The following is a 14377-nucleotide window of genomic DNA, read 5'->3' on the forward strand; positions in this document are numbered from 1 at the left end:
CACAGCTCCCTCTTTTTGCAAGAGCCATGCTTGTGACCCATATTCTCTTTGTGCAAGAGCTATGCTTGTAACATAGTAACATAATAAGTAAGGTTGAAAAAAAGACAAATGTCCATCAAGTTCAACCTTTTTTTTTTTAATCTGGCTAACTGCCATTTGATCCAGACAGAGGAAGGCAAAAAACCCATCTGAAGCCTCTCCAATTTGCCTGAGAGGGGGAAAAAATTCCTTCCTGACTCCAAAATGGCAACCGGACTAGTCCCTGGATCAACTTGTACTATGATCTATCTCCAATAACCCTGTATTCCCTCACTTGCTAAAAAGCCATCCAACCCCTTCTTAAAGCTATCTAATGTATCAGCCAGTACAACTGATTCAGGGAGAGAATTCCACATCTTCACAGCTATCACTGTAAAAAAACCCTTCTGAATATTTAGGCGGAACCTCTTTTCTTCTAATCGGAATGGGTGACCTCATGTCAACTTGAAAGACCTACTGGTAAATAAAGCATTAGATAGATTATTATACAATCCCCTTATATATTTATACAGAGTTATCATATCACCCCTTAAGCGCCTCTTCTCCAGCGTGAACATCCACAATTTGGCCAGTCTTTCCTCATAGCTAAGATTTTCCATACCTTTTACCAGCTTAGTTGCCCTTCTCTGTACCCTCTCTAATACAATAATGTCCTGTTTGAGTGATGGAGACCAAAAATGTACGGCATATTCTAAATGGGGCCTTACAAGTGCTCTGTTTATCATCTACAAGGACTCCAAGGTCCTTTTCCATAATGGATTTGCGTAGTGCAGTCCCATTAAGGGTATAAGTGGCTTGGATATTTTTACATCCCAGGTGCATGACTTTACATTTATCAACATTGAATCTCATTTGCCACTTAGCTGCCCAGATTGCCAGTTTGTCAAGATCGTGTTGCAAGGATGTGACCTGTGTCTGGCATTGATAAGGAGAGGCAGAAATCGTGAAACTCTCATTTCATACAATCTGATAGAATAGCTGCCAAACAGTCAATACTAAGACACTGTAAAAGCTTTACTATTAAAAGGATTGGTGAAGGAACCTCCTCCTGCCCCTCCTTCGCAGTCAGACACAGAAATATGGACAAACCTTGTAAAAAGAGAATCCAGATGACTCTGGAAGAAAGTCTGTGTGTTGTCCGTCATAGTGTGCTCGAGATAAACAGAACAAACCCAACATTTATTAAACCCAAAATTTGTGCTTATCTACAGCTCTTAATGTGTGAAAAGAAGCACTCACATAATTAATTTACCACAAGGTTGCTTATACAGTCACTCCGAGTCCGAAATAAAGCAGTTAAGCCAAAAACCTGATAACCAGTATATTAAACCTTTTTATATGCCATTCTAGAATCCAAAATGGCTGACTTTTTTAACTGTTCCAATCACATTATAGTTAGAAAGAGAGTTGCACAGCAATTTGTGACATGCTAAGTGCAGTCATTGTGATAAACATATATATGTACAGCAGGCATGTGCACTAACATCTCTCTCTCTTTCTCTCATTTTTCAGGTGGGTTTTTGATTCCGTACATGATTATGTTAATTTTAGAGGGAATGCCCTTGTTATATTTAGAATTAGCTGTTGGACAGCTTATACGGCAAGGAAGTATAGGGGCCTGGAAGACGATAAGTCCTTACCTAGGTGGAGTTGGTATGTTGCTATTTTAATTTTCAATCTTTGTTGTTGTTTCTATTGAAATAGAGAAATAAGAAAATGCTGATGTTATTTTTTTTCACTTTTGTCAATATTATACATACATTTTTTATAATTTTTTTAAAACGTTTTTGTTGTGTTTTGAGATCGTATGGCCCAATGCAACTACACTTCTTAGGGACTATTTTTTCATCCACAATAAGCTCAACAAGTACTTTTGGATAAAATATCATTTTGCCACTGGTTGCAATGGCCCTGCATATCGTGTAGCTTGCCTCATGTATTATTTCATGTTACCATAAATTATTGATTGGATACAGACTGGAACAAAATTTTTAGGAATTAACCTCTCATCTGGGAGAAGGTCAGCAACTTTTTGTATGCAAACCTTCAATTGCCCCTGTCTCCAAAAGCCCTCCATTTTATATGCCTATTTGCCTAACTAAAATGGAGGTAAGCATCTTGGTGCTTCTGTTCCAAGTATGCAAAGTATGCACTGAGTCAGACCTTCACTCTGGCTACCATTCATTAACCATTTACAGCGCAAAAAGCAGGAAAGGCAAATTAGAATCAGTAATAAAAAACCTTTAAGTTAACTCCTTATTTTAAACAACTACCATTTTTGAACTCTGGTTCTTTTTTTAACTTGGGTTACCGAGCGCCAATTTACAGAGCAGCTATACACAGGTGTCTGAGGGGTTCTATTTGTGCTGACTTTTCAAGTGCAACTACTCAAACCACTGACATCTCAAACTGAGGTAAATATACTGGATACATTTTGCAGCTTTTGGAAAATTTGCTGCTGTCCTTTAAGCCCAATCAAATGTCACTTTTGCATCTAGAAAGATAAATAGAAGACCTTTTCTTTTTCTTTATTCAAACACCAGACTGTCAGTAAGTCCGTACAGTACACAAAATTTTACCTTGTGGCTCTCTTTGATATACAATTTTACATTTTATTGTAGGCAACATTTTATTATTTCTTTTTGAATCTGCACCACCTTGGAATACACTGAAAAGTTTGTATACAGCATGGTGTATATGTTGTATATTGCATGTAAATAAAGTAACTAAACTTTCATCTCTTATACAGGAATTGCCAGTGTGGTTGTGTCTTTTTTTCTTTGTATTTATTACAATGTTATAAATGCTTGGGCCTTCTGGTACCTATTTCATTCATTTCAGGTATGTAAATATTATAAATGAGTCTTTACATTGTTTAATGACTGTTTACATAATTTTAGGAGGTTATTTGCTAAAATCCAAATTTATCTCATATTTTATTAATAAAAACCAAGACTCCAATGCCCGATTTTAGCTTATATGTTAATAAAAAAATTCAATTTAATTGCATAGCGGAAAAACTAGATAAAAACAAGCGAAAACCCGAATCAAATTTTTTAGTCCTTTTTCTGAATTGCTCTAATTTTTCGGGCTTTTTTCCTAAATAGCTCGAATGTTTTGAGTTTTTGCCCGAAAACCCTGAAAAAGTCAGATTTTCATGATAAACCCAATGCAGACCTCGAAAACTTCAAATTGAAATAGGTGCCTCTCCCATTGACTTATATCTGACCTGGACAGGTCTGAGATGGCAGATTTTTTTATTCTGGCTTTTTGCTGCATTGGGGTATAATAAATCTCGAAAAATTTGAGGGTTTTTTTCCCTCTAAAAATTTGAGTTTTCTAGTTATGACAAACAAAAAGAATGTCAATGTTTCAATCACAACATGTTGTCATCGAAACTTGGAAATCTTTCGCAGCAGAAAAATGTAATTGAAAGGCTCTATTTATTGGGCCTGTGAAGGGCATCTGTGTACTTTAAATGTCAGGGTCTGTGTTGGATCCCAGTCCAGGCCTGCACAGCAGGCTGTTGCCACTATACTCTATTTACTTTTCTAACAATATATTAGCTGTCAATTGACATTTATATTACCTTAATATCAGTCTTACATAATAAAGCATATCCTCATGTAAAATACATACATTACTTACAATACCCTCCCCTAAGTCATTAATGAACAAGTTAAATAAAAGTTGACCCAATACCGAGCCCTGAGGGACCCCATTAAAAACCTTACTCCAAGAAAAGAATGTACCATTAACAATCACCCTCTGTACCCGATCCTGTAGCCAGTTTCCTATCCATGTGCAAACGACTTCATTAAGCCCAACAGACCTTATTTAGAAAGCAGTAATTTACTGAGATCGTAATCCCTTTTTAAATACTTATAAAATACATAGGTAAACATGTGGCTGTGACATAATTTACAACATTCAGGCAGCACAGAATGATTTGCTCAGTGAAAGTATTTGCCCTGTGCATGGTTATATTTATAGCTAGATAAGAATGGTGTATTTCATGTGCAAACATAATTGCAAATTCTTTTTCACACTGTAAATGTCCAAAAGAGTTTTTCAAATATGGCAAAAATCGCAAATATTTATGAGCACACTCTGTTTGAATTGAGAATATTCCCAAAACAATTTTGTTTATTGCTAATTAAAGTTACTGTCAACATTATTTATGGACAATGCAGACTTGCATTCCTTTTGAATGTTACTTTATAATAGATATTATTCTTCTGCTCTTTTCTTCTCTTCTATTCAATATTTTTTCACCGGATTCAAATTTTTGTTTCAGTTTTCCTAAAATTCCAGTAATAAAATATTTTTTTTAATTCCCCCCACCACAATCATACACATTTGCCAGGTCATATGCTGTTGCTGCTGAGAACTGTGTTTCATAGCTTTGAATCATATTACAACCACATAATTAATACCCTGACCTGAACCAATACAACAGCAAAGTGTTCCCCACTCGTACTTGAACAAGGCTCTGCTAATATCACTTAGTCGAAAAGGGATGGCATGTTAAGGCCAGCATCAGCGGCATAAACTGAATTTTTGTTAATGCTAATAGCATACCTCCCAACTGTCCCGTTTTTAGAGGGACAGTCCCTCTTTTGACAGCTCAACACGCAGTCCCTCAGTTGTACTGGAAAGTCCCATTTTTCTGTGCACTGAACAGCCAGAAAAAGAAACACATTTTCTAACTTAATTGGCTTTTGGCAGAGAGCCCAGAACAGCCACAGCTGCAGATAAGATACTTTTGTAGCAATTTCTAGATAAGCAAATAAGTAATTGTAACAATATAAGATAACAAGTCCCTTGGGAAAATTTAGACTCACAGCTTAAAGGGCAATTCACCTTCATTAGCAAAACTGTAATAACTGAAAACAACCACAGAAATATGTTCAAACTTTCTTAACCTGCCAAATTTTGCTCCTCTTTTTATTTCTAAAATGTTGGGAGGTATGTAATAGTAGCCATGTAAAGAATTATTTGGCATTTTATGCTAATGTGACTTGCTAATGGTTCTTTTACTGTTGCAGTAATGCACAAAAACATATAGATTTTTAAGAATTATGAATAGCCATGGCCACCATCAGAAGTTACAGAAAACACATTGAGGTTCTCCTAGCCATTGATTGGATACCATGCTACATTGCAAAGTGCTGAGTACTAGGTCTCTGGAATAGCCTGAGAAAGCAGTGTAAATTGGCTGGTTTTAGCAAGCTTTTAGGGGAAATAGGGGGAAATAGCACAATAAACAACTTAATGGCAAAGTCTTCCCAGTTCTTCACACTATATGGCCCTTTAAAGTTACATAATGAAGCATCCAAAATAATTTAAAGGGAAACTGTCATGGGAAAACATGTTTTTTTCAAAACACATCAGTTAGTAGTGCTGCTCCAGCAGAATTCTGCACTGAATCCATTTTTCAAAAGAGGAAACAGATTTTATTTAATATATTTAATTTTTAAATCAGACATGGGGCTAGACATATTGTCAGTTTCCCAGCTGCCCCAGTCATGTGACTTGTGCTCTGATAAACTTCAGTCACTCGTTACTGCTGTACTGCAAATTGGAGTGATATCACCCCCTCCCCCAGCAGCCTAACAGCAGAACAATGGGAAGGTAACAAGATAGCAACTTCCTAACACAAGATAACAGCTGCCTGGTAGATCTAAGAACAACAATCAATAGTAAAAGCCAAGTCCCACCGAGACTTATTCAGTTACGTTAAGTAGGAGAAATAACAGCCTGCCAGAAAGTAGTTTCATCCTAAACTGCAGGCACAAGTCACACGACTGGTGCAGCTGGGAAACTGACAATGTCTAGCCCCATGTCAGATTTCAAAATTGAATATAAAAAAATCTGTTTGCACTTTTGAGAATTGGTTTCCAGTGCAGAAGTCTGCTGGAGTAGAGCTATTGACTGATGCATTTTGAAAAAAACAGGTTTTCCCATGACAGTATCCCTTTAATGCAACATTGCTGTAGTTTCACTCTTATATTGACTTTGTGCAACTTTTAGAATAGTTCAACACAGCTATTCTTATTACATTCTGTCCATAATTTTAAATACTATGGAAAAGCTGACCACCCCCCCCATTCTTTCCCACCCCCGCTGGAACACGCACCAAGCACATGGTTTAGCCTCCGGGCCACTGTGGTGACTCAACAGGCCCAAGTGAAGGGGGGTGGGCAGGTGCACTTGCACCCACTGCTCCTCTGGTAGTTACGCCAAAATCTGAGTGAAATCTGAGACAAATTCTGTATGAAAAAAATTTGTGTGACATCACAACATATTGATGATCACTTCACTGGTAGCAATTTGAGAATCTCCAACCCACACTCCTGAAACAGGCTCAGCACAGCTGAATGGGTCAGAGCATTTTTTAAAAACTGTCTTTCATTTCTGTCTGTAATCCCACTGTCTTTAAGTATAAAAAGCTTCATTGCCTATAGACCGTTAGAATGAGGTATTGATGTATGATATAAAGCTAGATGGAGATACAGCCTTTTAAAAGGGAGACTATAGGCTGCAAGAAGCTGATAATGTAAACATATAGATGAGATGCCACATAATGGATTTCTGAAACATCAGGGGGCTCGTATACTGATAAAAAATAAAAATACATATACCTCCTATGTAGCTATATAATAGTGGTGAGTTATGGTGGAGGTGTCCTAGGCCAGGAAATATATATAAAAGGGGTTAGTAAAGCGGGAGAGTATTTTTGTCAGTATCTTTGTAGCAGCAAAACTGTATATTATGTGTCATTTCCAAGGCCTGTTCCAATAAATGTCCTGTGAGTGAAGTCCATCAGCCATGGATTAACCTCCTTGTACTATAAAATATTTGTAGAAAGCAGTGATTATATCAATATATGCAGAAAAAGCTTTCGATGGATTGGCCTGGGATTTTATGGAAAAGGTACTGCATTCCATGGGATTTGGAGATAAATTACTAAGTAAAATAATGTCACTATATGTAAATCCGAATGCAAGGATAAAGATTAATGGCACTCTATCTGAAAGCATTAATATTACAAATGGTACTAGACAGGGATGCCTCTTATCCCCTATATTATTTGTTTTATGCATTGAAACTTTATCAGAGGAGAAGAAGACATAAAGGGAATTAAAATTAGGGGAAGTCATCATAAAATAGCAGCATTTGCTGATGATTTACTATTTTATGTATCACAACATATAACAACAATACCCAATATCATGAGGTTATTAGATAGATATAGATCATTTTAAAATTTTAAAATTAATTATAATAAATCGGAAATACTGAATTTAAATTTGAAAAAGGAAGAAGTAGAACAATTAAAAAATAAACGCTAAACGGTCTTATACTGAAATTAAATATTTAGGAATCCAAATTACAGCCCAGGTCAATCAGCTTTATACTAGGAATTATGTACCATTATTTAAAATAGTAGAATGCGAACTGAATAGATGTAAAAATATTAATATATCCTGGTTTGGGAGAATGAATATTATAAAAATGATGGTACTCCCACAGATACTATATATATTTCAGGCATTACCAATATATGTATCAAAAGGATCCTTTAAAAAGATGAAATGTATTATGACGAGATTTGTATGGAAAGATAAAATACCAAGGGTGTCATATGCTAATTTAATTGGGAAGAAGAAGGAAGGAGGAGTAGGCTTCCTATGTCTCCATACATTTTATGAAGCAGTTCATCTATCAAGGGTATTAAGATGGGCTATAGAAGAGAAACCATCGTCTTGGATTAATGCTGAGAGAGGAGATGAGGGACTACAATTAGGATCTATCCTCTGGTTAAATAAAATACAAGATTTAAAAACAGTTAGTTCTACTCTAAAAATAAGGGGAAGGAAAAATAGAAAATTAAATATTATTACGTATCCATCGGCTATGATGCCTATATGTGAAAATCCCATCTTTGTTCCAAGACAAGAAGATAGATTACTGAAAAATGGGAAGAAATGGAAGGTAAAACAATGAGATTAAAAGATTTCCTGGATAAAGATGGGATAATTACCATAGAAACATTGATATCGAAATATGGATACCATCCTAGATCTGAATGGATACTAAACCAGATCAGACATTTTATTGTGTCATTAAAACTTGAAGACATTGTGAGACCTCTAATTTGGTTTGAGAAACTCGTAGACATGGGAGATATATCACAGCATAGCTTATCGAGGATTTATAAGGAATTAGTTAAAGGGTCTGTAAATAAACCATGCTTTTTCATAAAATGGGAAGAAGAACTGAAAATATCCCTGTCAGAGCAAGAGTGGAATTATATATGTAAAGCACATAGAGAAATATCAAAGGATACTAAATTGCAAGAATTTAGCTATAAGTTAATATCAAGATGGTATTATACCCCGAACAAACTTCATAATATGGATGGATTGCCTGTATGTTGGAGATGCGGGAAATGTAAAGGAACATATACCCACCTATGGCTTGACTGTGAAGTTATTAGACCATTTTGGGAATATGTTCTAAACGTTCTAGAAAAAAGGGAATTTATATATCATATAAAGACACAGCACAAATTCTACTCCTATATGACCATATAAATAAAAGAACCATTACAGATAATTAAACTAATGATAGCCGTGGCAAGAAACATGATACCACGTAACTGGAAAACAAAAACAATCAATAAGGGAATGTGGATCAAGGAAATTGAAGAAATAAGAGGTATAGAATAAATAATAGTAAAAAAGAGGGGTAAAATAAGTAAACACTGTAAATTATGGGAGCAATGGAATGAATATAATGAGAAAGAAAACAAGTACATAAAAGAAAGAAGAAAAAAGTATGAATATAATTAAATGAAAATAATTATAAAAAAATTGTAGTGATGGGAACTGATTTAATTGTGGTTCTTTGAGTCTCTCGGAAGTAATTCAAACACACCGGCTACATATAAGCAAAGGTTTTATTACATACGTATTACAAAAAATAGATGAAGATATACTTTATACTATATATTTTTTTCTTTTTTTCTTCTTCCTTCTCCTAATTTTCTTTGATGTATATGTATAATTCTTTTGATATATTGACTATGATTGTGTAATGACAAAACTCCCTTCGATCGCTCTATGCTTTATTTTGTATTTTCTTTCATAAACCGAATAAACAAATTAAATATACAAAAAAGTCCATCAGCCATGGAGGTCCTTTACCACTTCACATACACATTTACAAAATGTCACTGAAGCTGCAGTACCTCTGTAATTCCACGTTGCAACAGTGTGGAATGTTAATAAAAAAATCAAACAAGCATTACTACGTGTTCTTTTTCTTTTATATGGATGCTTTTTCATGTTTCTAATTCACTAGCACATATCAAATTCAAATAGGAAAATGTCATAAAAAATCATGTTGACAGAGTATTATGTAAGGGGCATACTAAAAGGCCCTTTTCACTGTGTTGGTTTTCATCTGTATGCTCTACGTTTTTGCTACCTAGTCTTACTTGTACAGCACACAAAATATGCTGGTATATTATGAATAGTAATGCAAAATAAATCGTAACAGTGGCAGCTTTTGGAGGGACTGATAGTTGATCTCCATTTTCATAAATTGTTCTTATTTTTCTGTGGTTATTTGCAGGAGCCATTGCCATGGTCTAACTGCCCACTGAACAACAACATGTCAGCTTATATTGAAGAATGTGAAATAAGCTCTCCTACTCAGTATTTTTGGTATAGAGAAACCATCAATATATCCCCATCCATTGCACACAGTGGAGGAATCCAGTGGGAACAAGCTGTCTGCTTGATTTTGTCATGGCTTGCTGTTTATGTTTGTATATTAAGAGGTACTGAATCAACTGGTAAGGTAGGTGTAAAAGAAATCTGTGGCTACAACATACAGTATATTATTTTGTATCATTCATGTACATTTATTTCAAAGTATTTTTGTATTTTTGTATAACTAAATATATTTGAAATCCTTATATAGGAGTGTTGTTCTGTCCTCACTTTGTGTTGCCCTAAGCTAGTGTGTCATTTGAGGTGATACTGACAAAAATGAAAAAGAAATGCAATAAGTATAGCAAATAATACTGCAATAGACACAATGAACAATAATTGATAGCATGCAATAAGCGAACATGATGAAAAAATAACCTAACACGTCTAGATAAACTTGTTCCTTGCACTGCGCAGTCTACAAAATTAAGTCTACGTACAATACCATTGTTCTCAGAGGCAATCTTCCTAGTTAACTTAGAGGGCTGACTTTAGAGGTCTCAAACTTTAAAGAGACTTTGCTGGATCTGAATGATTGCTAACAATAACAGGGGCATATTTACTAATGAGTGAATTTTCTCCTTGTCTAACTTCACCAAAGCTCACCAGAATTCACCAGATGTATTTTTAAATCACATATTTACTTAAAATTGTAAGTACGCTTTTGTGAGAGAAATGTTCAGAAATTTCTTGTGGCATAAATCCCATGTGAAATGTCATCAGCGCATTTTCCCAATACAAATGTAGTAAGGAAAATAATTTTCCTTCTTTTTTTTGCCAAAGCAAAGAGAATTTTCAGTTCTTGTCATACTCATCTTTTAGTAAATTGTCATTGCAAAATATCTTTCTTGGAGAAAATATGCCAGAATGAAACATATGTCCGTTAGTAAATATGCCCCATAGAATGCATTATCAAAGTGCATGTAATAAAACACAGGGGAAATAATGCTAAAAATAAAGTCTCATTCAATATGTGCCAAAAACAATAATACACTGGGTCAACAATAGGTAAACAATTGTTAAATGATATCACTAGTTTGCTTATTTTCCTTTTCAAAAGTGCTAAATAAAACGTTAATTTTAATTTAAAAAAAAAATAATTTTGTTTGTCCCCAGTTTGTTTGAAAATGTATAATATATTTCATATTAATGTGTTTTAAAAATGCACATACTCAATGTACTTTTTTTGCAAATTGTTAAACATAAAATAAATAAAAAGAATTGAAAAAATGTCTTTATTTGTGGAACAATTCCAGAAGTGCACCCTCTGATGGCATTTCACATCCCTCCCACAAGGTACAGGTTAAGATATAAACCTCCCCTAACAACAGGAAGTACATTTGTTGCTTTGATGTACAGTACAATCCTCACAGAAGATGTACAATCCTCACAGAAGATGTACAATCCAAAAAAGGCAACATAACACGGATTCCTGATTCGTAGTTTCACTATAAACCACCAATAAGGATATTTACAGTCATATGAAAAAGTTTGAGAACCCCTCTTAATTCTTTGGAGTTTTGTTTATCATTGGCTGAGCTTTCAAATTAGCAACTTCCTTTTAATATAAAACATGCAATATGGAACCGAATCCTAATCCTAATTTGCATATGCAAATTAGGGGCAGGGAGGGAAACCACGTGACTTTTTGTCACAAAACAAGGAAGTAAAAAATGTTTTCCCCTTCCCACCCCTAATTTGTATATGCAAATTTGGATTTGTTTCGGTATTCGGCAGAATCTTTCACGAAGGATTCGGGGGGCTGGCCGAATCCAAAATAGTGGATTCGGTGCATCCCTTTTTTCAAGGCTTAACAAACTAATCCAACCAATTTTGTGTTGCCAGTAATCAGTATTGAGCAGTTACATGCATTCAAATGCACAGCTAATTTTTCACATTTGATTTCATTTCATACAACTGAATACTGCTTCACTAAAAATATTTGTTCAGAAAACACCCCAGATGTTCCTGGGAAATGAAAGGCATACCACTGTTATCTTTTTTTAGTAAAGTGGAGTAAATTATTATGCAGGCGGGAAAGGAGTTCCCAAACTTTTTCATATGACTGTATATATTTGCATATTATGCAGAGCTTTTGGGAATAGTTAAACTTATGAATCATTATTTTAAAACTACATCACTGCCAATATCTTTTGAATCTTGTCAGACTCCTGAATAACAAGATCAGCAAAAACTGCATGAACAATAAAAAGTCATGTAGTTACAATGACATTGATATATTACACAAACCCATGACTAACATAAATATGAATTGCTAGTGAGACTTGTGTATCATAAAAAAATAATGATAATTTGAGATATAATTGTAGTGAGGCTTGTGTATCATGACAAATAATTATAATATGAGATATTGGTGTTCCTTAATCAGTATAAAAGAACGCGCTCTCTGTTGCCTTGTGCCATAGTCATAAAATTCTAATACCCACATATTTTATGATTTGTATTTTTATTATTTTATTAATTATTTGTATTACTTGTTATTATTATTTATTATATTAATAAAAAATTTCAAGAAAAAAATGATGTACTTTATATTAAATACTAAAGAGGATATCCTTCATACCATATATACAGAGGATATCCTTTAACTGAAGGCTGAGCAAAAAGATGATAAATCACCAACTACCGTGAAGCAGAATATATTTACTAGGGATTTCATTGAGATATTTATTCAGGACTGATTACAATTCCCATTGTTTGCAAAAATTCAACTAAAATTTTAGTTGAACCAGTGTAGAACAACCCTAGTTTATTGCATGTTTAGAAAGTGAAAACATTACCACTTAATACAGAGTTTATCCAGTGACTGGTCCAATTGACCTATATTTAATCACCTCCTGAGGCAAACTGAAGAGGCAACAGATTTTTTTTTCATCCTTCTCTGGATCAACTAAAAGGAGAATGAAATCTTCCCCCAACTCCAGCCCCCCTCCTTTGGCCCTACTCCCACCAGCCTCCCTACACCACATGTGAAAAGTGTCCCTATGTGTGTACCTGATATAAAAATACAGAGTGGGTTGACTTGTTCTATATTGCTCTACTTTGGCACCTGGGTGTCTATTTTTCAACATAACAAAGAGAAATCTACATAGGGTTGCAGCCAAATGTAGAAAAGTTCACCAGTTGAGATATGGGGTACATGCCCCAAGACATACAGCATGAGGGGGTAATTCAAACTAAGAAAAACAACAGGCACTCACTCAGATCCCGCAAGCAGGTGAATTCAAAGAAGAATTCTACTCTATTATAAAAACATAAGGTACCATAAGTAACTTTTCCTTTACATATGCCTGCTCATGGTATCTGTTAGTGCTAGTTGTTTTTTGGCATGTCTTTTTTTTTAGTCTTATCTATTTTGTTACATAGTAGTATCCCTCTTTTGTCTCCAGAAATGGTTAGTTAGTAATATAACTTCTAATGAAACTATATTTTATTTACACAGGTTGTATATGTTACAGCATCATTACCCTACCTTGTTCTGCTAATATACTTGGTGAGAGGTCTGACTTTGCATGGAGCTGCCAATGGGCTTGCATTTATGTTTACACCTAAGGTATGCAAAAGTTAATCTATCTTCAAGATTTCTACTTGAATAGCAGCATTAGCAACAGTTGCATTTATAGTTAATGTGTAGAAAAAAAGCACAAACATCACTTCTTCTTTTTTTTCTTGGAATAAATGTCTTTTCATGTCAGACTGGGGTGCCAGGGGCCCACCAGAAAACCTTTGATATGCACTGTATTTAGTGCCTGATATAAAAGTGTTTGGTTTTATAGAAATAAAAGCCATACTGGTACATATAACCAATGCAATAAAACAAAGCAAAATATATTACAACCCCTGCCCTTCTTGAGCTATAATTAAACAAGGTGTGAAAATCCCATAGCAGTACCCAACACATATGTTTTTGTTGAAGAAATAAAATTCACATATCATAGTATATCCAAAGGGGAAAATGCCTTGACTCGTTAACTACAGCCCTGGATTTATTCCTGTCCAAGAAACTGTCCAAATCCAAACCATTAAGGTAATATTACCTAGCCTCTCATTCGTCAAACTGAAGAATAATTTTCATGCTGCAGGTAAAAATTTTGTTCCTCAAGTCTGAATAGGTGGCCTCTTGTCCTTTGCTATTTTCTATGTAAAAAAAGATCCTCCATTATTTGTCTGTAATGTACTTTTATTTTTTATTAATTTTATTTTAAATATTTTTTATATAATTTTACATAGTGATACATATTTGAGTAATACAACCCCTGATATGTAACATTTGCCTTGCAAATGTCACTATATACAGTACTGTAATACCTTCATTGTCTCTATTTAGTAGAAAATTGCCATTGTTACTTTAATTACCCAACAAATTAAAACCAAGATGAATTGTGGTACAGTCATCACCAGCTTTAATATAAAAAATCCCAAACATTGCTTTAAAAACAAAGATGATTTCTTAAATCAACCAGTCTGCAGATACTGCATATTTTTGCTTGTATTTATAGTTATTTGGGACAATGTATTTATAGGACAATGTATTT

At 34.5% G+C, this 14377-nt stretch overlaps 1 protein-coding gene across 2 annotated transcripts in view; it reads left to right on the forward strand.

The window, feature by feature from the left end:
- Positions 1–14377, forward strand: part of slc6a20.L (solute carrier family 6 (proline IMINO transporter), member 20 L homeolog) — a 49304-nt gene that overhangs the window by 16137 nt on the left and 18790 nt on the right. For both annotated transcript variants that reach the window (XM_018267608.2, XM_018267609.2), the window contains exons 2-5: positions 1552–1692; positions 2789–2880; positions 9682–9909; positions 13285–13395. In XM_018267608.2, coding sequence (XP_018123097.1) covers positions 1572–1692; positions 2789–2880; positions 9682–9909; positions 13285–13395 — 552 coding nt within the window. In that variant the 5' untranslated portion in view covers positions 1552–1571. The remainder of the gene's footprint in view (positions 1–1551; positions 1693–2788; positions 2881–9681; positions 9910–13284; positions 13396–14377) is intronic.

Source organism: Xenopus laevis, chromosome 6L (genome assembly GCF_017654675.1).
Source record: "Xenopus laevis strain J_2021 chromosome 6L, Xenopus_laevis_v10.1, whole genome shotgun sequence".
NCBI lineage: Eukaryota > Metazoa > Chordata > Amphibia > Anura > Pipidae > Xenopus > Xenopus laevis.